General features: G+C 44.3%; 1 protein-coding gene across 6 annotated transcripts in view; it reads right to left on the reverse strand.

Moving 5' to 3' along the window:
* Window positions 1-6,204: 6,204 nt before the first annotated feature.
* ZNF592 (zinc finger protein 592) overlaps window positions 6,205-26,886 on the reverse strand; it is a 57,883-nt gene continuing 37,201 nt past the window's right edge. For all 6 annotated transcript variants that reach the window (XM_059912392.1, XM_059912387.1, XM_059912390.1 and 3 more), the window contains 7 exons: window positions 19,494-19,672; window positions 13,538-13,714; window positions 13,098-13,257; window positions 12,697-12,984; window positions 12,357-12,469; window positions 11,550-11,685; window positions 6,205-10,327 (listed from right to left, as the gene is read on the reverse strand). In XM_059912392.1, coding sequence (XP_059768375.1) covers window positions 9,827-10,327; window positions 11,550-11,685; window positions 12,357-12,469; window positions 12,697-12,984; window positions 13,098-13,257; window positions 13,538-13,714; window positions 19,494-19,672 — 1,554 coding nt within the window. In that variant the 3' untranslated portion in view covers window positions 6,205-9,826. The remainder of the gene's footprint in view (window positions 10,328-11,549; window positions 11,686-12,356; window positions 12,470-12,696; window positions 12,985-13,097; window positions 13,258-13,537; window positions 13,715-19,493; window positions 19,673-26,886) is intronic.

The following is a 26,886-nucleotide window of genomic DNA, read 5'->3' on the forward strand; positions in this document are numbered from 1 at the left end:
CTGAGTAAGGAGTGTCAAGGCGTTCAAGGATGAAGAGATGGAAAAGGCACAGTCTCTTTCCTGGATTTACTGCCTAGCAGGAGAGAGAGGATATGTAAAGTGTTGTTTAACAAGAACTAGGCTAGAAGTCCAGAGACTCAGGTTGTAATCCTGCTCTTCCACTGAGTGGCTGTGTGACCTTGGGCAAGTGGCTCACCATCCCTGAGCTTTATCTTTCTCCTTTGTTAACAGGAGTGAGGTCATGATCCTTTATGATCCTGAAGGTCATAGCTGTTGATTCAGCAAGTATTTATTAAGTCTCACTGCTGACTACTACACTCCAGGCATTATGGCGGTACTGAGGGTGCAGAAATGAATGTTATAGTCTCTACCCTTGAGAACCTCTCAAGCCTGAAAGAAAGACAGAAAATTAAAACAGAATCGCCATCAATCCTCTAATAGAGGTTTGCACATGAGAGCACAGAGGAGTGCGTGCTGTGGTTCTGTGTTTGGAAATAACCATAATACAAGGCAGTCAGTGTTTGCTATTAAATAGAAGTACTGATGAAGCGTTGTAGGAAGTTGCTACTGGTGCCAGGATGCCCTCTCCCGATTGTTCTGAACTTCCTGGGGCCCCAGAGTAAACTGGGTGCCCGTGGTAAGAAAATCTCAGGCTACTGTTAATTAACATCCTTAGCTCAGTGTAACAAGGGAAGCTACTCTCAGACTACGACAGGGTCTCCCAGGACATTGCGACTCAACTACATTAGCTCCTCTCATCAAGGTCTGGATGAGTTTGAACATGACTTTTATTTTGAATTTGTCCCATCCCTGCCCTTCCTACTCAGCTCTCTCTCTTCTAATACTAACAAAATTCCAAGGGAACAATCCACCCTCCTTTGAAGCATTGGCCAAGGGCATACGTTACCTCATATTTATTAGCTATCAGGACACCATTCCACATTTCTCATCATCTTCTACCTGAACTTACTGAATTCAGGCCGCCTCACATTGAGTGCCGCCGTGCAGCAGGCTCTGGTCCCCTGCCTCTCTAATAACTCAGCCAACAACCTGACAGCAGGTCCATTGACTTCATCCTCTCAGAGACCTTCACCCCCCCTCCCTTTAGCAACCCAATCAAATGTCCACCACTTGAACCTCGTCAGAGGAATTTCTCCACCTCTAAAATGCCATCCTGTTATCCTTCCATGTACCAAGCCTGCCTTCAGCTTTAGGGCAACTCCAGACTCCAACTCCCCCATAACTTCTCCGCTCATGAGTTCCTTCCTGACTTCTTTATGATGCCCATCGCATCCCCATCTACACACAGACACAGTGTAGAGTGGACAGTAACTTCAACTACAACTGTACTTTCCTCAGGGATCTCATTTCACTTGCCCCTTGACCTTCTACTAAGTTTGCCTTGCTGGTTCCTAACCTGGAGTCTGGCTGTGGGCTTCTCGCTCTGAGGCTGGCCAACATTTCTGGTTTCCAACCAGAGTCCGATCTCAGGCAGCTTGGCAATCCCCTTACGTTTCCCCAATCTGACCTTTTCCTTTCCCTATAGCAACTGTTCCAAACAAGATTCCAACCTCCCCTCGCCTTCCCCGCTTGCAGTGGTCAACGGTTCCTTCCAAATACAGGGAAAAGTGAGACCATTGGTGAGAACTTCCACTTTGAAGGAGGACAGGCTATCTATATCATTCCTGAGTTGCACTAACCTCTGCTTCAAAACGTATACTGTTCCTCCCAAGGCGCTCAAACTTCTGCTCTATCAGCTCTTCCTGTCCTCCCCTGCCCGGCCTCCTTCCTCACAACCTGTGAGGATGATCAAATGTTTGTTTTCCCTGAAATATTTACCTTATCTTTCACTTCTCTTTACTACCTTTACTTCTCAAAAGAGACCAAAGGAAACCAGTCATGCTTTCAAGCAGTAATGGGTTACCAGAATTGGGTGATAAAGTGCAAACTTTGGCCTCCTGAACAAAGCAGGAGCGTCCCCACGACCAGAGCTGAAGCAGACGTCAGAGCCAGGCCTGCCCAACAAGAGTAGCCAGATGCCAGTGCCTGAGTGTCACCATGGAGCTCCTAGGGGTCAGAAGAGGTCCCTGGCCGGGGGTAGGAAGAAGTCTGAGTGGAAGCACATGTGGCCCCAGCTGTGAGGAGGGGAGGAAATGGGGGCAGAGACCACTCAGGGTTGGCAGGAAGAGAACTTGGCCTCCACCTCTAGCCTTGTCCTGCCACTGTGAAGCCTCAGCACTCTCTAGGACACTTCTGTTGGGGGTCCCCCCAGCCTGTGTATGGACATCTCCAGGGATTAGAAATATGCTACTCCTCCAGGTGGCCCATTTTATTTTTAGGAGGATCTTCCTTTTATGGAGTCTAATTCTGTTCTGCCTTCTGAGGCCACACAGAGGAAATCTCAACTCCTTTTTGATATAATAGTCCTGCAAAGGTATGAAAAAAGTGACCACGAAACATTTCTTGATGAAACCTCAAGTTTCTTCAATAGCGCCTTGAGTGAAATGGCACTGAGGGTCCCGCACCAAGCTGGATGGTCCCCTCTGAACATGTCCACTTTGCCAATGTCCACCTTAAGCTACTGTGCCATGAATGTCACACTTCACAGGTGAGCTCTTCAAGGGAAAGTACAACTATCATCAACCTCACTCTGGTCAGTAGACTTTCAAGATCTTATTTTGCTTTTCTGGCACCTATGTGGACTCAGGCTGAAGTACCCTTTTCCACAAGCTATGGCACAGGAATTGAGGTCAGAGGTCAGCGACACCTTCCTTATGAAGCATCATCAGCTTCCACACCGGTTATCAAAGCTTCCCAGACCTATGGCCCTTCTCAGTGCAAGTCATTAGTAGCATAGTAAGTTAATCAAACACATGTCCATCCCCCCAGTTTGCTCTATTTTTCCTTCTCTTGATTCCACTCATTTTAAAGGTCTCAGCCCTGAGCTCAACGAAGCCCTAGATTTCTGCTGGCCCTGCCCTCCTGTAGGAAACTTCTGCCCTTCTGCTGCAAGCTGCCCTTCCTGCCAGCCAATCTGCAGTGCTCTAGACTGTTTGTCTGACCACCCTCCGAGAGCTCCCACAGCTCCCAGCTCAAGGCAGCTGAGTCCCTAATCCTGGAGGGTGGAGACTCTAGGTCCTGCTGCTCTGGGATGAGCTGGCCACTCTGGCACTCCAGGGATTGGAGATGTGGCCACAGCTGTGCTGGGGTAAGTGGACACCAATTAAAGGATTACTGGCAACAAGAAGCCACTCTTGATTCTGGTTTGATTGGACAGGGAATTTGGGACTCAAGTGTAGAGCTGCCCTAGCCAGGTGCCCTCCCCAGTCCACCTATTCTGATTCAACATCCGATTAGAGGGGCCAGGAATTTCTGCCTCAAATGTAGGTCCTTTCCAGAATAAAGTTATCATTACATGAGAGGGTGACTCTGTGGTCAGGGGCAGCAATTAGATGGTCAGGCCCAGGACACAAACTCCACATTCTTAGAAAGACACCCTCCCAGCCCAGGCCTCTCCGGGTCTTCTTGCAGAGTGAACTGGTCCTTTTCCTTCCTTTCAAGTCTTTTTTTAAGGGTCCTTCTGTATCTCAGCCAGCCCTCCTTTTCCACAACAGCTACATCTTCTCATTCTTTAAAACATGCTAATACCTCCTGGCAATAGTTGCTGCAATTACTGCTCAACCCAAGGGATGCCATTGACAAACCAAGCCACTGCTTCCATTTTTGCTAGCACCTGCCACACTTCCTCCTAATCAGCTACTCCTACTTTCTAACCCCACCACCACCATCATCACCCATCCTAAAAGTCAAGTGTTATTTCCAGGTTCTAAACTCTCTACCTGTTCTAACTCTCCTGCCTGCTCCTTCACAACTTTCTGTGCCTTTCCTTACCATCACCTCCCCACTCCCGTCACCTCATGTTCTCCTTTTCCCCATTTAAAAATCATATTCAAAACCCTCCTCAGATCCAGCCGAGGGTAGAAATGCAACACCTCCTTCTCAGGCAAAGAGCTTCTTAGAAAGCAGAACTCACCTTCCTCCTCAGATACCAAAAATATGCAACCTTGTCTATATGCACAACGGGTCTTAGGGCAAAATTTCAAGCAACTTGGTCTAAGGACTAGAAAACCCCAGAGGAAAATAGGAATTGTATACAGTGTGCCCTGGGCTATAACTGAAAAGGGAGGCCTGGAAACAGTGGAGCATCCTAGTTTAAAATATCAAAGAGCAGCTAAATCACTTACTTCAAGCATCAAAGATATAATCAACTTTCTCCGTTTTCACAGAAAATAGAAGCAAAGACTATGGGATTAAGTTTTAGAAGTAATATCTAGTAGACTTTAGTCTATCTATATCTATCTATCTATAAATAATACCATGCCCACCCATGAAACGAGATGGTGCTACTGACCCACTGTCACATGAGCACTCACTATGGTGGATGCTCTTCCCAGTTAGAATTGACTTAAATGGCTTTATCGTATCCTTTTGACACATTTTCCATACAATCAATTACACATTTGTTGAGTTTTCAGTATTCATGTACTAAAAGCTCAATTTCAATTTGCAAATAATAGTAAATATTATAAAAAATAAGAGCATGTTAAAAGGCCAATACATGACACAATGAACTAGTTCAAGAATTCATCTGGACCTAGGTCTCTAATGAATAGATACCTGGGAAACAGAAGAATCTGAAGATGCTTTGGAATTACAAAGTAAACAGTTCAAACTTGGAAAGGCTTGACAAAAGCCAAAAGAAGTAGTTACTCATAAAAGAACTAGAATTCTAATTGAAAAAGCAGAAATCTGATGCAAATTGAAATATAAATAAATGCAAATAAAAGTGATATTGCCTTGGGGGAGGGGGCCAGTGGGGGGGGTCTTCCATTTTTGTATATATCTAGGCCAAAAGTCAATAAATAAATAAAACAATTAAACAAAGGAAGAAATTCAATAAGAGATCTTGCCTTTAGGAAAGTCCCCTCTGTTTTTACATAAATATATACAGGATCAAGAAGATAAAATCTAGCCAGGCTCAATTCTAGATCCCCAGGAACTTAAAACTCCCCCCGCCCCCAATTTGACAGATGCAAGAACTGAGGCCAAGAGAGATCAAATGACTTAGTTACAGAATCCAGACTGGAACCTAGGGCTCTTGATTTCTAGTCACTGGATTTCTTCATTCTATTACACTGCCAGTGAGTTTATTCTCAAGGCTATGTAGAAACAGGGAAAATGTCCAGACATAATGTTAAGTAGAAAAAAGTAGGGTACAAAATCAGAGGCAGTGCAGTGCTAGTCACACCTGAGTAATCTCAGATCTGCCCCTTACTAGTTCCATGACCTTAGGGTCAACCACTCTGAACCTCCAAAAGAATAATAGTAGTATTGATATTTACCTCATAGGATTGTTATGAGACTAAACAGGAGAAGGAATGTGAGAATAATGTCTGTGATATAGAAATGTTTGATGTTAACCACTGTTATTATCATAATTATACCATAAACTCAGCTGTGAACAGAACAAGGACTGGAAAATGATATGCAAAAATGAAAACAACTGCAAAGATGGGATTATAAATATGCATGTTTTTTATTTCTCTAATAATGCTATATCATTTTCCAATAAGAAAAAGGTGTTGTTTTCTTTTTTTCAGCCGTACCGCGCGGCTTGCAGGATCTTAGTTCCCCAACCAGGGATCAAACCCAAGACCCCTGTAGTGGAAGCGTGGAGCCCTAACCACTGGACCACCAGGGAATTCCCCAAGAAAAAAGCATTTTAAATAGAGACCTAAAACAAAAAAACAAACTCATACTGGGACTTGAGTCTTAGTCTGCTCTTTCCTCCAGAGGGACCGAAGGCTCCCAGTTTCTAAGACTGCTGTGGCAATTGTTGGTGGAAAAGGTCAGGCTTTGGACAACAGCCTGAATCCCCTGGAAAAGACAGGGAGAAATGTTCCAGAATCCAGAAGATTCTGTCTCAGATCACACCCTGAGAGAACTTTGTAGCTACCGGTTGAATCAGATTCTTTCAGTCACGCATGCATGCATTAATTCAGTCATTCAAACATTCTTTGAACCACTAGTGTATACAAGGAACTGTGCTAGGAGCTTTTAATGTATTAGACTCACCCACTGGATGAATTTAGAACAATCTCCATTATATAAGTGGAAAAAAAAAGCAAGCTTCAGAACACTGTGTGTATAGAATGCTACCATTTGTATTAAAAATAGATATATAAATATACATATTTAAAAACTTGTAAATGCATAGAATTGCTCAGGAAGGATACATAAGATATAGAAACAGTGATTAATTCTGGAGAGGGGGATGTGGAACTGAAGGCTGACCTCCATTGGGAAGCTTACTTTTCATTGTATTCTCTTTTTGCATTGTTTGGATGTCTTACCATGTATGTGTATTAATTTTTTCAAAAAATGAAAAAAAAATTTAAAAACAAGTAAAAGAAAGTGTGCCCAGAACTGAATACACAGTGATGACCAGGGCAGGCAGAGGGGTTTTTCTGCAGTCTCGGGGAAGGCAAAGTGTGTTGAACTTGCTGAACCACAGCTGTTTTCAAAAGCCAGACTGTTTACATAAGTTAAGGGAAGAGCTCTTTCTACACCAATTAGCTTATAGTAATTCGGCATATCATTTTACAGAGATAAAGGAGTTGGAAAATAAATACTAGTCATTTGTCAAGCCTTAGAGTGTATTAAATTGTAGTTTCTACAAGGGTGGGGATCTTATCTGTTTAACTTGATCAGTAGAGCATTCACTCCAGCAGATAAGTGCTTGTTACAGCAAGCATTTTCTGATAACAAATGATATCACAACTCTTTTAAAACATCTTTAAAAAAAAAAAAATCAGAAGATATTGGACCGTGAGGGAACCATGTTCCCTGGGAGGGCTGGGCCACTTTTTCTGGAATAGCCTCACCAAAATGATGATCTTCAAATGGCAAGATAAATCCCAATGAGAATGAAAGGTCACAGAGACACTGCATGTGCTTCCGAAAGCCACAAGCAAATGTGATTCACAGGGCCCTCCTTGGGGTGAAAAGGCACACAGACTGACTCCAAAGAGAACCTGGTGCTCAGTGGGGCACCCCAACTGCAGGGGAGGTAGGAAAGCAGATGTCTGGATGGCTGCAAACTGTTGATAAGCTGGCAGCCAGCCAAAGTAGCCGGGTCACTAAGGCAACACAGCAGTTGACATCATGGACTTTAGAACCAGATGGGCTTGACTTACAAGGTCACCCAGCAACTTATTTAACCTCTCTGAGCCTCTGTTTTCTTCTCTGTAAAATGGAGGATAACTGTGAGATCACTGTGAGGACAAAGTGAGAATCACTGGAAAGTGTTTTTAGAAAGATGCTGGGCCCACGAGCAGGACTTAAAGTGCTGTTAATCACCACTCTTACTAAACAGTGGAGAGATGTCCCAGACCAGTCATAACTGACCATCAGCATCCAAGTCTGAATAGCCGGCAAGGTACACTCCACCCTGACATTGATAGTGTTTCATAGTCAAGTCAATAATCCCTGACATTGATAGTGTTTCATAAACTAGAAAATGCTTCCATACTACATTGATAGTGTTTCATAAACTAGAAAATGCTTCCATACTTATCACCTCACAAAAGCCTGTGAATCGAGTTGGATGGGAAATACTAGGTCTATCTTGAAGGGGAGGGGCTGGTGAAGTTAAGAGGGTTTGTTAAGAGCTGGTTGAGGGCAGAACCCAGGCTGTGACCCAGGTTTCTTGGTGAGTGGCTCGACATTCTTTCCACTCCATGCCATTCCCAGGAAGGAGATAGATCTGACGTCAGGACAGGTCAAACCTGTGATTTCACCACCTCCTCTCCCCCAGCTCCAGCTATACTATCTCTGAGCAGGAAGTGGTTCCGCCATCCATTTCAAACGCTTCCATCAGCCTCCTCTATAATCTGTTCCTGCGAATGGCCCCGGGTGCAGGGTGGGCACCCTGCAACTGGAATTAGGAAGGGATGACAGCTGAGTTGGGGCCAGCTCTGGCTCTGCATGCAGCCGGAATCAGGCCCGGTTTGCCCTCGCTGCCTGCTTGGGAAGCAGGGACATGGTGGCCTTGCCAGGTATGGCAATCATTAAAAAGCACTGTTTCTCTGAAACTGAAACAAGCACTAACCTTTCCCAATGCCATTAGCATTTCCACTAAAAATCTGGCATTTGATAGAGGAAGACATTTTTTTTTCAATTGTGAAAAGGTCAGGCATATTTACCTGACTTAATAATTTATCATCGATATTCAATGTCTTCCTTGAAGGATCGCCTCTAAGAATGCAGTCAGCACCCACTTCCCTTTGCTGCACTAGATCCTGCCGGGCCCAGTCCCACATCCCACCCACACAGGGCTGCAGCAGCTACTCGGAGCAGAGGTCAGAGGACACCTCCACACAGCCGGCTCCTTGCGCTCGGTCAGGTCCTAACTCTGCCATCAGTGAAAAGACAGCCCAGCCTCCCATGTCTAATCCCAGTGCTGCCACACCCGAGTTCCCTGTGGCAGGGGTGATATCAAGGCCTCCTGAACGGTGCAAGAAAAGTACAGAATTCCTCCCTTCTATCCCTCCCCCTCCTCCCAACCAGTAAAGGGTTCTCTTAGTTTGAAAAACCGTTTGTAGGAAAGATGGAGGTGCCCAGGAAAATTTCAATAGGCCCTAAAAACCAAGGCTGCTAGCTCAGGGGAGAACTTGGAGGTGACTCTCGACCAGCATAAGGCCCTCCCCTCACCCCTTCAGAAGTACTGAGCTCCTGGTTTCCACACCACAGCTCCAAGGTCTAGAGAGGACGGTCCTTGGGCAGCAGGAAACAACTGTTCTCCCTCAGAGATGGGACAATGAGGGAAGTCTGAGGTGGACTAGGGTAGGGCCAGGCTCACTGGAAGAGGAATACAAGAGCCTACCTGCATGGTAAGAAGATTTTTTTATTTGAAATATAGTCTGAGCAACACGGGTGCAGCCGAGAGGACGAGGGGCTGGCCTGCCTGGGGCAGCAGCCTCTCTAATGGCACAGGAGCAAGAGTACAAATATCCCAATGTCTCTGTGCCCCAAACCCCGCTTGTCAGGAAAGGCAGAACAGCAGCAGAACAAGGACGCACAGCCCCTTCTGAAGGGGGTCTGCCTCTCGGTGCCTGCCTGCCTTGGCTGCGTTTCCTGCTCTCCCGGGTGCCAGACAGAGGTGTGCTGCAGAAGTTTCTCCCCCCCACACAGACAGGATGGGCCAGTGTGACAATTAATTCTCCAGGACTCTTTTTGGGGGAACGAATCAGAGAAGACAGAAAGGAAGGGCATGGTGACCAAGGGCCCTCTGCAAGCCAGGCTGGGCGAGCTCTCTGAGAGGGACTGCGCCAGCACCCTCATCCCCCTTCCCAGGCTCCAGTGGCAAGAAAGAGAGCTGCTGTCAGGAGGCCCCTGGCTGAAGGCAGCGAGCGGGGAGCCTCCCAGAAGAGCACAGCCGCCGAGGGGTTTCGAGCTGAGGTGACAGCATCGGGGTTGGGCCACTTAAGCAGCCTGGGGCTGGAAGGACGCAGACAAAAGTTGGGGTACCAAGAAGCAGCACAAAGCCATAAATAACAGAAGCAAATTCAGAGCTGTGAGGGTCCTGGGCGACCCTGCCATCTCCTGGGGCCGGGGACACCCAGCTCCCAGAAGCTCAGGGCAGACACTGCTCCAGGGCCCAGCCAGCCACACTCACACCGGGGCGGAGCCTTCTCTTTCCCACTGTCCGCACGGCAGGTGGAGGACACCACGGCACCACCCCGACTGCACACTGCAAAGCTTCCAGTCACACCTGCGGGGACGGTGTGTGGCTGTCCCGGTCCTGAGAGGCCTGTGGTTGACTCTGAGCATCTTGGGCACCATCCTCGTCAGGGGCCAGGCCCAGTGACCTCCTGGCCTCTGCGTCACCCAACAGAGGCTCCTCGGCACATTCTTCCAGTCCGTTCTCCCTGGTCTCCACGGGCACCTCCTCCCCAGAGCCCTCCTCTGGCTCTGCCGCCTCTGCCTCTTCCTCCTCCTGGTCTCTCACCTTATGGACGATGAAGAGGTGGCGGCTGAGGGAGCTGGCAGAGGTGTAGCACAAGCCACAGAGGAGACACTGGGCTGTGGAGCTGTCCTTCTGGTGCTGAGGTATGTGGCTCTGAAACTCGAGCCCTGAGTCTGTGGCAAAGCTACATTTCGCACACTGGAAAAGGGACTTGTGCCTTTTGGTGGAAGAGACAGTCGCGCCATTGCTGGTGTCTGGAGCATCCCCTGCTCCGCTGACTGGTCTTTTCAGATGGTTCACCTGAAAGGGGAAACGATGTGAGCCCGAGACATGAGCCCCCCAAACATGATAAACGCAGCCCAAGGACTCACAGAATCACCACCCAGGCCAGGCTCACCCCAGCCCTAAATTCTGGTTTAGGTTTGATTTGTTTCTTATGTTTTTGTTTAATGTAACACATACACGTGGCACAACATTCCAAAGATATGGGAAGGGTGTAGAAAAGATTAAGTCCCTCCTACCCAGCTCCCCAGCCCTGCTCTCCAGAGAACACCGTATTGCCTGGGTTCTGTGGCTCCTCCAAAAGATATTCTATCCATACACAGAAATAAAACTACTGCCTTTTACGAAACGATAGCATTACACGCACACTTTTCTTCACCCTGCTTTTTTCACTTAAAGACATATATTGACATGTTTCTTTATGCCCAAGGCCAAAGATATCTGACAGATAAATCTTGGAAGCCGAATTGCTAGATCAGAGGATGGATGCATTTGGCAGAGAAGGGAGGGTATGCATTTTAATCATAGCCAGATGTTGCCAACATGTCAATTGACACCCTTCCTGCTGTGTGTGAAAGGGCCTTTGCAAACCAGGGCCCTTCTCTGAATAGCCATTAAAGAAACTCCTGAAAATCCAGGCAGTCTCCCAGACATGCCTGCCCCTCTGAGGAGCAGCCCCCTCGCCGTGGAGTGGGAAGAGCCCGCTGTGAGGAGGCTGCTCCAGAGGCTGGCCAGAAAGGGACTAGGGCACGAAATAGGGATGAGGCCATAGGGCGAAGGTCCAGGATAGCAGGAGTCTAGGTCTGGCTCCTCTGTAACTGGGGGTTGGGGGTGAGGAGGTGACTCAGCCAAGCATGGCCACCCTCACCTAACAGTCAGCCCTGCCCACCCCTGCCTCCTAGGACTGCAGAGGGGCAGAAGCAGGAGGGTATGTGTGAAAGTACTCCGACGGCCACAGAATGCAGCATACACCCAAGGAAGGGGGTCGCAGTGACAGGGAAACAAAAAGAAAAAAACGGTCAGTGGGCTGCCTCGTGGGTCTTTGTTCCTGTCCTTTCTTTGTGTGCAGTCCCCAGGCAGGTCACACAAGACTAGAGAGTGACTGGCATTGAGGGACGCTGTCACTGCTGGCTACTCCATGGCCACAAGGACAAATGGGCTCCCTGTAGCCTTCCTAGTGCCCCTCCAGCTCCAGCCTCACTGGGCAAGCTGATCCAGTGGGGAGGGGTCCCACACTCACCTGAGGGGAATGTCCACCCGAAGGTCTGACTTTGGACGTCTGGCTCAAATCAGGGTTTCTGATACCATGCATAAGGCTGATGTGGCTCTCCAGGAGGGAGGGCCGAGGAAAGCTGGGGCTGTCCTCTGTGCAATACCTGCAAAAGTACAGCCGAAAGAGGTCATGTAAGATGACAGGCTCCAGGGCCCAATGGGGCCAGGCAGGTCTGGCAGGCAGGCAGAGGCAAAACTGCTTCTGGCTCCAGCAGGGAGAGAGTTTGGAGCAGGCAGGGTGGTCCTCAGGCTGGCTGGGTGGTGCTGGGTACTCCCCAGAGAAATCTAGCCAGCAAGCCAGCCAAGGTGGCAGACAACAGCAAGTCAGAGTCTCTGCACTGGCCCTGAGCTATGACTGCACTCTCTGCTCTCTGATATCAGGGTCCAGAGACCCAAGTGCTGGGCTAGTAGTCAGCCTGAAAGAGTGGCCTCTCCTGTCCTAAAGCTCGGACAGATGGCGTTGAAGCCTCACAGCCGAACGGGGCACATGCTCACATTGCCACCACTCCTCTCAAACCTCAGGGCCCTCCACTGCTGACTGGCAGGCCAGCCTGGGGTTAGGGAGTTGGGAAGGGGGAGGGCTCCAGAGCCACCAGGCTCTAGAAGCTTATTTCTGGAATGCCCTCATTTCTGACCTAGCCACAGCATATTCCCGTTAGAAACCTGCTTATCTCTTGCCTTTGAGCCCTAATCTCACAGCAGAGAAAAGCCCCAGTGGTACTATGGACAGTCTTGATAAATTCAGGCCTCCTGGCTCCCACCCCCAGGGACTCACCCACAAGTGTAGACTTTCTTTACTGTGTCATGGTTGTTGCGGATGTGTTTGCGCAGGCTGTTGGGGGTGTGGAAGGACTGTTCACACTGCCGACATGGGTACCGCTTCAACGTCTATGGGAGATGACAGGATGCAAAGCATCAGAACCATAAGACAGTTCTGGGTGCATCTTTCTTCTCAGATGATGAAGGCAGAAAGGAGGATGCCCCAAGACCTCAAGATCTGTAGTACCCACCATGCCCAAAGCACCAGGAAGTCATCCACATAAGGGGGCTATGACCCCACAGGACAGAAGTCCAGAGAATCTGGGGCTGCACTGTGCCTGTGTGGCTTCACTTACCCGACCATGGCTCTTTTTCATGTGGGACACATAGCTCTCCCGATCAGGAACCCATTCCTGGCACTCTTGACAGGTCCAGCCAGTGTTCCTCAGCCGGGGCCTGGCCTCACCCCTGCGATGGGCTTCAGGCCTGCCCCAGCGGCTAGAGGGCAGGGAGCTGCCCCGAGCAGCCACATTAGTGGCTGGGGGTTCAGTGGGAACTCGAGAGCCAGGGCGGCTTGAAGATGTGTCTGCTGAAGACTGGAGGCTTGACAGCTCGTCCACGTTTCGGGGAACACCGTGGGTGCTCTGGGGATGGGGAGAGCGATTACTGACTGGGCAAGGGGAAAGATGCACAGAGTCAGACCCCCGGCCTGAGGCATGTGCCCTTCTCCCCAGCCTCCTTCCCCAAGGCGTCCCACCTTGACATGTTGCATCAACTCTGGCTTCTGCAGGAACAAGAGCGGGCACTCAGGGCACTTGAAGACGCCCACCTGCGCCTTACTGGCATTCTGGTAAAAATGCTGCTGAATGTGCCTCTTCTTGTTGAAGACCATTTCACAGGAGCACTTATAAATGAGCCTGACGAGACAAGCCCCAGCATGTGAGCTAACCAAGGCTGCGCTGGCAGAACCACAAGGCCCCTCCACCCCATCTCTGATCTCTCTGAACCAGAGTCAGGTTTGGGAAAGCAATACTCTGAGCCAACGTTGATACTCCGCAGACTCAGGATGTCTTTAGAGGACTCCAGGCATCTCTGCCACTAGCCCAGGCTTCCCAGTCCATCCCAACACCTCCCCACAGAGCACCCAAGCTATCAGCTCTGCTCCCACAGGCCTGCTGGCCCTGGAGCTGCACTCACTGGGAGGGTCTGTGGGGCTGGGTGGGATGCTGGGTGGCGCTGTGGTCCGCGGTGCTACTGGCAGTCTTGAAGGCCATGGGGCAGAATGCACATTTGTGGAAAACCTGGCAGTGTCGCTCCTGGATGTGGCTTTTCAGCAAGGCCAAGGTCAAGTGGACTACCCCACAGTGGATGCACCTGGATAACAGATGTGGGGGGTGCGGGGGGAGTAGGCATGTCAGACGGAGAAGTAGTGTTGGAAAAGGAGGAATGGAAGACAGGAACAGAGCCATCTCAGGGACCCTCCCTCTTCCCCTCCCTCGTGCACTCAGTCTTCTATCCTCCACGTGTACACCTCGAGAGCCTGCTTGCCGTCGCCTGGCACAATGCAGTCACCCAGGATCCCCCAAGCCCAACACCCAACCTGGTAGAGAAGGGGGAAGAGAGTCTCCCCTCCCCTCACTGGCCAGAGAATATTCTTCTGCAAACCAAAAACTTGAACCCAGCCAAGAGAATCTGGTGGGAGTGGAGAGGGTGGAGAATGGTTCAAAAATGACATCAACAGTATCCATTTAAGTGTGATAACAACTGCAGGAGTCCAAGAGGAATTTTAAAAGGAGACTGCAGAAAGCCTGTGCCTTCCCGCAAGCTGGAGCCAAACAGGCAGGGATGTTCACTGAATAAAATGTACAATTACGGAATGCTACACTCGCCATAACAACCACATTAAAATAAACAGCCCTCAAAGCCCAAGAAGAAATGCTCTAGAGCAGCACTGTCTGATGGAACTTGCTGTGATGATGGACATGTTCTATATTGCACTGTCCATGTGACTATTTAAATTTAAGTTAATAAAATAAAATGGCCAGTTGCACTGGCTACACTTCAAGTGCTCAGTAGTCACATGTGCCTGATACTATTTTGGGTTTTCTTTTGTTTTTTTATAAATTTATTGATTTTTTTGTTTATTTATTTTTGGCTGTGTTGGGTCTTCGCTGCTGCACGCAGGCTTTCTCTAGTTGCAGCGAGCGGGAGCTACTCTTCATTGCGGTGCGTGGGCTTCTCATTGCAGTGGCTTCTCCTGTTGCGGAGCACGGGCTCTAGGTGCGCGGGCTCAGTAGTTGTGGCGCACGGGCTTAGTTGCTCTGAGGCATGTGGGATCTTCCCAGACCAAGGATCAAACCCGTGTCCCCTGCATTGGCGGGCGGATTCTTAACCACTGCGCCACCAGGGAAGTCCCCCTGATACCATTTTGGACCGTGCAGCTCGTAAGTGTTCTACTGTCTCCTTGGTGGGACTATGGATAACATTTTTCTTTTTTTCCCTACCAATTCGTATTTTCTGAGTTTTGTTTAGTGCATATATCATTTTTGTAAAGTATCAACTGTCTTAAACCGTTTTTCTGAAATTGAGGTCTGCTGGACTCTTCTTTCAACTTCAAAATATCTCTCTATAAACACTGTGTTTCCTTCCTTCAGTATCAGAAAATGATGTGACCTTCCTCCAGGCTAACCTGCATCTATTCAGGTTCCTAGACCCTCTCATGTGTTCAGTCTTTCTTCCTGCCTATAAACACATACAGGTCTCCCCTACATGAGAAAACACCTTCCCTGCTCCCAGCTATTCCTCTGGAGATAACTATTATTTTCCGTTTGTTGCAACATTGCTTGCTCCTATAACCTTGACATCCCAGTAGGCTAGATAGAGGCTAGAAGAGAGGCTGTTGCTTTACTGAAAGGACATCCCTTCACTTAAGAATTCTTTGACTCCCAAATATTAGCCTGCATTTCAATACATTAGCCCATTTTTGCAATCCACATAACTCATCACAGAATCCTGACCAGTCCTTTTTGTTTTTCTTCCTTTTGTGTGTGTTGGGGAGTGGGGGTGGGGGACAGAATCACCTTTTGCAAACTTAATTAGCAACGAGAAGAAGTGTACAGAACCCAAAGCCTTTTCGCAACTGAGGCCTATGAGCATTCGTTACTAAATGTGTACATGTGTTACAGCAACTATACAAACTACTTACACTTAAATTATATTTTCTTTTCTCTCCTGCTAAACAAAATAGTGACCAACTCCTAGCACACAGAAGTACATCCATACCACAAGTAATTATGAGGAGAAAAAAAATCCACATATTTCCAAATTCATCCAAAGTGGCAAATACACCAGATGTGTAAAGAATCTCTTAAGTGGTTTTATTTGTGCAGTTTGACCAAACTCCTACAGGAGCAATGTAAATGCGACTGAAAATCTATTCTATTTACCCAGCAGACATTCTTGGAAGAAACCTCACGGAAAGTAAGAATATAAAGGGGTAAAAGAACATGTGCCAAGTAGCCTCAGTGAAGGACTGAATCAAGCAGGGTTTACAAACTGATGAAAAACTCTGCAGAAGAGAAATCCAACCCTATGACACAGCTCTTTACCAACTGTTTAAGAGAAAAAGAGAAAACAGACAATTATAGAACCATATGCTGTCAAACATATAAAGTTTTAGAAAAGATAAAGAACAGTAAAATATTTAGCTTTGCCAATAATCACAAATAATATGAAAATAACACATTAGTAAACAGTCTAAACTTGCTCCCTTACGACACTGGTCACTCTCCAAATTTTCAACAAAGAGCAGAATAATTTATAGAATTCTAAAAATATAATATTGTAAAACTCTGTAGTAGAGCTCAATGAAATGGAACATAGGTACCTTCTGAGGATTTCCTAAAAAACAGTAATACCCAGAGAATGGGAGAAAATATTAGCGAATCATACATCTGACAAGGGACTTGTAACCAGAATATATAAAGAACTCTTACAACTCAACAACAAAAAGACAAATAACACAATTTTTAAATGGGCAAAGGATCTGAATAGATATTTCTCCAAAGAAAATATACAAATGGCCAATAAATTTATGAAGATATGCTCAACATCATTATCCATCAGAGAAATACAAATCAAAATCATAATGAGATACAACTTTATACCCACAACAATGGCTATATGCAAATGTCAGACAATAACAAATATGTGAAGAAATCAAAACTCTCATACACTGCTGGTAGGAATATAAATGTGGTATAGCCACTTTGGAAAACAATCTGGTAGTTCCTTATTTTACTGCTAGGTATATATCCAAAAGAACTGAAAACATGTGTTATATAATAACTTGTACATGAATGTTCATTAGCAGCATTATTCACAATAGCCAACAGGTAGAAACAAAAAAAGGAATGAAATACTAATATATGTTACAACATGGATGAATCTTGAAAACATTATGCTAAGACCACATATTATATGATTCCATTTATATGAAATGTCCAAAGGAGACACATCTATGAGACAGAAAGTAGTTGCTTAGGGTTGGGGGGATGGGAGGATTGCAAATAAAGGGTTTCTTTTTGGGTGATGAAAATATTCTAAAATTGATTGTGGTGACTGATTGTACAGCTCTGTGGATATAGTAAAAACCACCAAATAGGACACTTTAAATGGGTGAATAGGATGGTACGTGAATTACATCTGACTAAAGCTGTTACCAAAAAAACACATTAATAGTTGAAGATCTTAAGTATAATGAATACTGTATTAGTGTGTATATCTTCTGAGTTCAACCATAGATCATTGAAAATTTTAATGTCAATATCTCCAGTAATCCCTCTAGCTGAATCATAATACTTTTTTGTCTGACATTTCTTACAAAGGCTTGATAAACTAAATTCCTTTTGAGACATTAGGTTTCTTTCTACTCTTACAGAAGAAAGTAAAATATTTAATTACAAGACAAAAAAATGCTATTAATCCATCTGTGTTATTGAAAATTTCTTAGATTCAAGATTCAAATACAAAAATTAAAGTGTTGATTGCATCGCTGTTGGATTCGATTTGATCTTGAAACAAGCAGCATACACTTAAGTCAAAGTTAGAAAGATATTTTCAAACTTTATGAATACTGAAAAAAACACAGGTTCAGGTGTTTGGTTTTAAAATGTAGCCTGGGGTGCTGCCCAGCAATGCTCTTCTGCAACACAGTGGCAAGGGCTTTGTATAACCCCATCTCTCGATTATTTTCTTCCCACACACTTTAGCTTCTCCATTCTCCATAACATGTAAAAGAAATCAGTCTACATTTGGAAATGCTTATATCAAGAGAGAAACCTGGAAGTGATCACTAACCACTCCCCATCCCTCACCCCAGTATACAAACTATCATCAAGCTCTAATGTTTCTACTTCCTAATCTCTCTCAAATTTACCTTCTCTCCATCCCCACAGCCATGCCTTAGCTGAATCCCTCAGTCTCTCATCTGGATTGTCACACAACCAGTCTCTAATCTCTCCCCTCTAATATACATGTCACCTTTCCAGAATGATCTTTCTAAAACACAGATCCAGCTGGATCACTCCCCTGCTGCAAATCTTTCTGTAGCTCCTCACTGTCCACTGGATAAAGTCCAAACGTCTGCCAAGGAATACAAGGTCTTGCATGGCCTGGCCTCTACCAACTCCCTAGTCTCATTTCTCACCCTTCCTCTGGTTCATCCTGACCTACATCTATTGAAATGCTCATCATTCCTGTAAGCCCTTTTATGTGTGCTGGTATCCCTTGCCTATGCTCTTGCCAGATATGCTCTCCCCCTTTCTTCTACCTAAAACCTCCTAACATCTCCTCTATGAAGCTTTCCTGACCATTCCTCAACTATGGGACTTACCACTTTGAATCGTAATTACTTGTGTGCATGTCTGTAACCTATCAGACTGAACCCCTTGAGGGCAGGAGCTGGGTCTTAATCATCTTTGTATCTTGAGTGTCTGGCACAATGTTAAAGACAACAGTAAGTACTCAAAAAATGTTTATTAAATGAACTAAATCAATAAAAAAAGTTAATACCAAAGAGAAGAAAACCTTAATAAATTTGGGCAAAATTATATTTCTGAAGTAAAAATGATCAAGTAAAGCATGAGAAGATGTAGAAACTCCCAAGCAACCAGTAAACCAGTAAAGGAGACCTGATTGCGTCAATGTAAAATGATGGATCAATGAGTTTTGGAGGGAGTGTTCTCCCTCATTTTGATCTTTTTCCTGAAAATGACTTCTTGCTTATATTTCTTCGACACAATGGAGAAGATTCAGTTTAATTAAAATAGAGTTTTCTCGGTTTTACCATGAAGCTGATGATTTTTTCCATTCTCAGGTTTTGCTTCTCACAAACTGACAAAAACTAATCAACACAAAGATACTAGAGTCCTTTGAGTTTGGCATCTTGCCATTTGTTAACAAAAATTGAGAACATTTGAAAGTACTGACAGTTGTAAATTTATTACTGAAATAGTACTTTAAAATTAGTATGCCAAACATGATAACTTTGTGAACAAATTTATATACTTTTAAAAAACAAACTGACAAAGTGAATGTTATATATATTCTAATCTCCCCCAAATCTTCCCATTTAAAGCTTTTTTTCTTTTTTTTTTTTTTTAATTTATTTATTTTTTATCTTTTGGCTGTGCCACGCACGGCATGTGGGATCTTAGTTCTCCAACCAGGGATCGAACCCGCGTCCCCTACAGTGGAAGCACAGAGTCTTAACCACTGAACAGCCAGGGAAGTCCCAAAGCTTTTTTTTTTTTAAATGTTTAACTTTTTAACTCCTTATTCTTCTTCCCCTTGCTCTTCTGGTTCCCTACAAGATAAAAATGTCTGTCCACATACCAATCAACATTCTTCTCTTATTAGGCTGGAGCCCAGGCCCCGTAAAACCAAAACTCATTTTTTTTTGGCCGTGCCTCGTGGCTTGCAGGATCTCAGTTTCCCAACCAGGGACTGAACCCAGGCCACAGCAGTGAAAGCACCAAATCCTAACCACTAGACCACCAGGGAACTCCAAAAACTCTAGTCTTAAATGAGTTCTGGTCCAGAAAAAGAACCAGCCACTGGGCAAGCCCAGGACAGTGAGTCAGGTAGCACCCACCTGTAGCCCACCTTGCGGGCATAGTGCAGGCAATTCTCCTTTACATGGGTCTGGAAGTAGGCAGAGCGACAGAGGGCTCCACACTCCGGACAACAGTAGGGGGACTTGTGGGCGTGGATCCGCTGGTGGGCACAGAAACTGCACTGGTTGGGCAGCAGCATCTGGCACACCTGGCAAGTCTAGGAAAGAACAGCAAGAAAGCAGTTCACGCAGGAGCCACAGGCCTGTAGCTCTCCAATCAGAGCTGTCTGGCTTTCCTAGGACATGGGTCAGAATGACCTCCTCCCCCAACCATTCTCTCTTCCAGCTCTCCTGGGACACTAGTGAAATCCCCAGGCCTCACCAAGTGTTGACACTGACACCCAAGCGAGCTTTGCCTCTCACCTTATTAATCAAAAACAGACCTGATCATATCTTCCCAAAGATTAGTCCTACATGTAGGACTGTGAGTACTTCTCTCCTCTGGCTTAGCAGAGGACCACGTTTTCCTTTTCAGAGGCCCAAGGCACTTCTTGAATTCTAAGACCTCATTACACTGCCAGACTCACCAGGGCCTCTACCCTAGCTCAGCAGGTTCCTACTCAACAGCTTTAGTCAGCTGGCTCAGGGACTTCCAAAGTAGACCTGAGCCTACCCTGGTTAATGCTCAGAAGCCCCAGTGCAGACTAACTGAGCTTCCATATCCTCAGCCCACTCTGGGGGGTGCCCTGAGCCACAACTGACCACATACACCCACAGGAAAGCACAGGATAGGTAGCAGCTCCTTTGTTGTCAGCCCCAGGAGAGAACCAGAGGCTAACAAGTCCTACAGGCAGACTCATTGAAGCTCTCTAATGGGGAGAGCCCAGAGAGGGAAAGCAAGAGACTAAGCTGGTGCCTGCATCTGAAGAGGTCCTTCTTCTTTTTTTTTTTTTTTTTATTTATTTATTCATCTATTTATGGCTGTGCTGGGTCCCCGTTTCCGTGCGAGGGCCCTCTCCAGCCGCGGCAAGTGGGGGCCACTCCTCATCGCGGTGCGCGGGCCTCTCACCACCGCCGCCTCTCTTGTTGCGGAGCACAGGCTCCAGACGCGCAGGCTCAGCAGTTGTGGCCCACGGGCCCAGCTGCTCCACGGCACGTGGGATCCTCCCAGACCAGGGCTCGAACCCGTGTTCCCTGCATTGGCAGGCAGACTCTCAACCACTGCGCCACCAGGGAAGCCCCTGAAGAGGTCCTTCTTAGTAAAAAAGGGACAACTGTACTACTCACTGAGGGGGCCACTGACCTGGGGTCAGAGGAGTGCTCAGAAGGATAAGTTGTTAGGGAGGCCAGGAAAAGATCTCTGCTTTAAGCAGCAATATCCAGAATGTAGGGCCTCTACAGGACAAACAATCCAGCGTTTTCAACAAAAAAAATTTCAATGGAAAAAAAAAGATTAAGGGAAGAGGAATTTCCAGATTAAAAGAGACTTAAAAGACATTTTCAGTGTATACAACTGCACTGTATAGCCCTTATTTGGATCCTGATTCAAGCAAGCTAAGTGTAAAAAGAAACGAGACAATCAGATGTTTTAACCCTAACTTAATGATGGCAATACTGAGACATCTGCCACTTGATATTAAGATTTGATAGTAAGGAATTATTATTAATTTTGAGATGTGATGATATTATGTCTATGTTTTGGTATTTTTTGAGGATAAAGCTTTATCTTTTAGATATACATATACTGAAATAGACACTATAATGCTGGGATTTGTTTAAAAACAATCTACTGGGGGAGAGGTGAGCAAGAACATAGATGAAACAAGATGGGCCACTGAGTTGGTAACTGTTAAAAGAAGGTTCATTATACCGTTCTTTCCACTTTTATATATGTTTGGGACATTCCATAATGAAAGTTTTTGTTGTTGTTGTTGTTTCACTATTGCTCTAGGTACAGAACAGTAAACAAGTATGCTATTTTTTGTGTAAAAAAGGAGGAAATAATCACTCTCACACATACACATACACACACACATTTGTTCATATTTGCAAAAAAGGAGCAATGGAGCGATAAACCAAAAGTCAATAAAAATGGTTACCTATGGGGAAGGAGAGAACAGGGTGAAACGGACAGGAATGGAAGCAAGACTTTTCTGAATATACCTTGTTATGTAATTTTGGAATCACATTAATGTTTTACATAATTTCAAATACATATACAAAATTAAACTAAATAAACAAAAGCATTCCCTAAAATTGAAAAACAGAAACTACCTAACTATGTATCAAGTAGGTGACATAACCATGTAAAGAAAAAAATTATACCCAGTGACTTTTAAAACATAGTATTTTGACTTATACATTCTTAATATGATATATTCTAAGGACAAAAAGAACTGCAAATACACCCTCAACTTTATGCAGTTATCCTAACATTAGAAATAATATTGATTTTGATATTTTAAAATTGGTGTGTATGTGTGTGTGTGCGTGTGTGTGTGTAGTAAGAAAAGCTTAGGAACCAAGATTTTCAGTATAAAATCAGTTACATAAAAAGGATAATCTTACATTTTAATACCAGCATAAACTCATGATCTTCCTTTCCTCTTTTTAAAAATATATTTTTTAGCTCTGACCACTGAAAAGGCCTGGGAACAGATATATCCAGCAGAATAAGCATCTCTGGTGCCCAGAATGTGGTCTCTAAATATCATTTCTCACACACATACACACACAGAAAACCCTGGCTTCTTGGAAAAACAACTGACTCTAGGTTTAGCACAAGAAATGTGCCCAGGACATCTTGTTGGGGCTCAAAGTAAGAAAGCTTCTCAAGGTTTAATGAGTTCATATCAAAAGGACACAGGAGCCAGCTTGAAGGGGCTCCCACTGATCAAAGATGGGATAATTGAGCATCAAAAAGAATGACTCACAGGACTTCCCTGGTCACACAGTGGTTAAGAATCTGCCTGCTTGCTGAGTACTGCCTTATCTCCTAACTAGTTTGGGACATTAGCCAAGTTAAAATCAATAAGTGCTATAAACCACTTTATGTTGTTCCTGTCAGATTTCACCACCAGGGTGATAGATGGTCTGTGTTTGGAATGTATACACAGCTTGTGTAGAAAGGTGTGAATCAGCTTACAGCTTAAACCAACCCAAACAAGCCAAGTGGAGACTGAGTCCAGGTATGGACTCAGGAACAGTGGACACCATCATGCTTTGAGAGTCACAGATCACTATCTACAACTTGGCCGCAAACTCATGGCAAACATTCCTGGCAGCAAATGCAAAAACAATAAATGTTGTGCACAACAATTAAAAAAAAAGTAGAATCTGACTGCCAATGCAGGGGACACGGGTTTGATCCCTGGTCTGGGAAGTTCCCACATGCCATGGAGCAACTAAGCCCGTGCACCACAGCTACTGAGCCTGCACTCTAGAGCCCACAGGCCACAACTACTGAGCCCACGCGCCACAACTACTGAAGCCCGTGCACCTAGAGCCCACGTGCCGCAACAAGAGAAGCCACCACACTGAGAAGCATGCGCACCGCAACGAAGAGTACCCCCAACATGCCACAACTGGAGAAAGCCCGCGCGCAGCAACGAATATCCAATGCAGCCAAAAATAAATAAATTTATTAAAAAATAAAATAAAATAAATACTCATGAGATATTTAAAAAAAAAGAATGACTCACAAATCAAAAACATACAACAGATTCACAAAAAAACAAAAAGAAGAGGACACAAGCATAACACAAAAGAAAACCATCAAACCACAATAGGAAAAACAAAAAGAAAAAGAAAGGAACAAAGAAGAAATACAAAATCAACTGGAAAACAAGGTTTAAAATGGCAGTAAATACATATCTGTCAGTAATTACCTTAAATGTCAATGGACTAAATGCTCCAATCAAAAGACACAAAGTGGCAGACTGTTGATTAAAAAAAAACAAAAAAAAAAACAAGAACCTATAATATGCTGCCTACAAGAGACCCACTTTAGGGTTAAGGACATACAAAGATTGAAAGTAAGGGGATGGAAAAAGATATTTCACTCAAAAGGAAATGATAGGAAAGCAGGGGTAGCAATACTCATATCAGACAAAATAGACTTTAAAACAAGGCCAAAATGAAAGATAAAGAAGGACGCTGTATAATGATAAAAGGATCAATACAAGAAGAGGATATTACACTCGTTAACATATATGCAGCCAATACAGGAGTACCCAAATGCATAAAATGAATACTAACAGACATAAAGAGAGAAACTGATGGGAATACAATAATAGTAGGAGACTTTAACATCCTACTCACATCAGTGGACAGATCTTCCAGACAGAAAATCAATAAAGCAACAGAGATCCTAAACGACATACAATAGAACAGGTAGACCAATTGATATCTTCAGGACATTACATTCAAAACACACACAATACACATTCTTTTCAAGTGCCCGTGGAACATTCTCTAGGACTGACCACATACTAGGATGCAAAACAAGCCTCAACAAATTTAAGAGGACAGAAATTATTTCAAGCATCTTTTCTGACCATAAGGGCATGAAACGAGAAATCAACCACAGAAAGAGAAATGAGAAAAAAATGATTACATGGAGACTAAACAACACGCTACTAAAAAACCAATGGGTCAATGATGAAATCAAAGAGGAAATTTTAAAATACCCTGAGACAAATGACAATGAAAACACAACCATACAAAATCTATGGGATGCAGCAAAAGCAGTTCTTAAAGGGAAGTTCATAGTGATACAGGCCTTCCTCAAAAAACAAGAATAAACTCAAATAAACAACCTAACCTACCACCTAAAAGAATTAAAAAAAGAACAAAAAAAACTAAAGTTAGCAGAAGGAAGAAATAATAAAGATCAGAGAGGAAATAAATAAAATAGAGATTAAAAAAAAATAGGAAAAAAACAATAAAACCGAGAGCTGGTTCTTTGAAAGGGTAAACAAAATTGACAAATCTCTGGCCCGGGTCACCAAGAAGAAAAGAGAGAGGACCCAAATAAACAAAGTAAAAAGTGAAAGAGGAGAAATAACAACTGATACTGCAGAAATACAAAAAACCATAAGAGAATTCTATGAAGAACTATATGCCAACAAACTGGACAACACAGAAGAAAGGATCAAGTTTCTAAAAACATACAGCTCACCAAAACTGAATCAAGAAGAAATAGATAGGGACTTCCCCGGTGGTCCAGTGGCTAAGACTCCATGCTTCCACTGCAGGGGGCATGGGTTTGATCCCTGGTTGGGGAACTAAGATCCCACAAGCGACGGGGCACAGCCAAAAAGTAAAAATAAATAAAAATGTTTTTTAAAAAAGGTAAAATTGGGACTTCCCTGGTGGCGCAGTGGTTAAGAATCCGCGGGCCAATGCAGGGGACACAGGTTCGTTCCCTGGTCTGGGAAGATCCCACATGCCGCGGAGCAACTAAGCCCGTGCGCCACAACTACTGAGCCTGCGCCCTAGAGCCCGCGAGCCACAACTACTGAGCCTGTGTGCCACAACTACTGAAGCCCGAACACCAAGAGCCCATGCTCCTCAACAAGAGAAGCCACTGCAATGAGAAGCCCGCACACCGCAATGAAGAGTAGCCCCCGCTCACCCCAACTAGAGGAAAGCCCACGCACAGCAACAAAGACTCAACACAGCCAAAAATAAATAAATAAAATAAATAAATTTATTTTTTTTAAAAAAAGTTAAAATCATCATTATATGCAGATGACACGATACTATATAGAGAAAACCCTAAAGACTCCACACAAAAACCACTAGAACTGATAAACAAATTCAGCAAGGTAGCAGGATACAAGATTAACATATAGAAATCTATTCCATTTCTTTACACTAACAATGAAATATCAGAAAGGGAAAGTAAAAAAAAAAAAAATCCCTTTCAAAATCACATAAAAAAAAAAAAAAAACCAACAACGATGCAGCAAAAGCAGTTCTAAGAGGGAAGTTTATAGCAATACAATCCTACCTTAAGAAACAAGAAACATCTCAAATAAACAACCTAACCTTACACCTAAAGCAATTAGAGAAAGAACAACAAAAAAGCCCCAAAGTTAGCAGAAGAAAAGAAATCATAAAGATCAGATCAGAAATAAATGAAAAAGAAATGAAGGAAATGATAGCAAAGATCAATCAAACTAAAAGCTGGGTCTTTGAGAATATAAACAAAATTGATAAATCATTAGCCAGACTTATCAGGAAAAAAAGGGAGAAGACTCAAATCAATAGAATTAGAAATGAAAAAGGAGAAGTAACAACTGACACTGCAGAAATACAAAGGATCATGAGAGATTACTACAAGCAACTCTATGCCAATAAGATGGACAACCTGGAAGAAATGGACAAATTCTTAGAAATGCACAACCTGCTGAGACTGAACCAGGAAGAAATAGAAAATATGAACAGACCAATCACAAGCACTGAAATTGAAACTGTGATTAAAAACCTTCCAACAAACAAAAGCCCAGGACCAGATGGCTTCACAGGCAAATTCTATCAAACATTTAGAGAAGAGCTAACATCTATCCTTCTCAAACTCTTCCAAAATATAGCAGAGGGAGGAACACTCCCAAACTCATTCTACGAGGCCACCATCACTCTGATACCAAAACCAGACAAAGATGTCACAAAGAAAGAAAACTACAGGCCAATGTCACTGATGAACATAGATGCAAAAATCCTCAACAAAATACTAGCAAACAGAATCCAACAGCACATTAAAGGGATCATACACTATGATCAAGTGGAGTTTATCCCAGGAATGCAAGGATTCTTCAATATATGCAAATCAACCAACGTGATACACCATATTAACAAATTGAAGGAGAAAAACCATATGATCATCTCAATAGATGCAGACAAAGCTTTCGACAAAATTCAACACCCATTTATGATAAAAAACCCTCCAGAAAGTAGGCATAGAGGGAACTTTCCTCAACATAATAAAGGCCATATATGACAAACCCACAGCAAACATTGTCCTCAATGGTGAAAAACTGAAACCATTTCCACTAAGATCAGGAACAAGACAAGGTTGCCCACTCTCACCACTATTATTCAACATAGTTTTGGAAGTTTTAGTCACAGCAATCAGAGAAGAAAAAGAAATAAAAGGAATCCAAATCGGAAAAGAAGAAGTAAAGCTGTCACTGTTTGCAAATGACATGATACTATACATAGAGAATCCTAAAGATGCCACCAGAAAACTACTAGAGCTAATCAATGAATTTGGTAAAGTAGCAGGATACAAAATTAATGCACAGAAATCTCTTGCATTCCTATACACTAATGATGAAAAATCTGAACGTGAAATTAATAAAACACTCCCATTTACCATTGCAACAAAAAGAATAAAATATCTAGGAATAAACCTACCTAAGGAGACAAA

Source organism: Balaenoptera ricei, chromosome 2, assembly GCF_028023285.1.
Source record: "Balaenoptera ricei isolate mBalRic1 chromosome 2, mBalRic1.hap2, whole genome shotgun sequence".
NCBI classification, from domain to species: domain Eukaryota; kingdom Metazoa; phylum Chordata; class Mammalia; order Artiodactyla; family Balaenopteridae; genus Balaenoptera; species Balaenoptera ricei.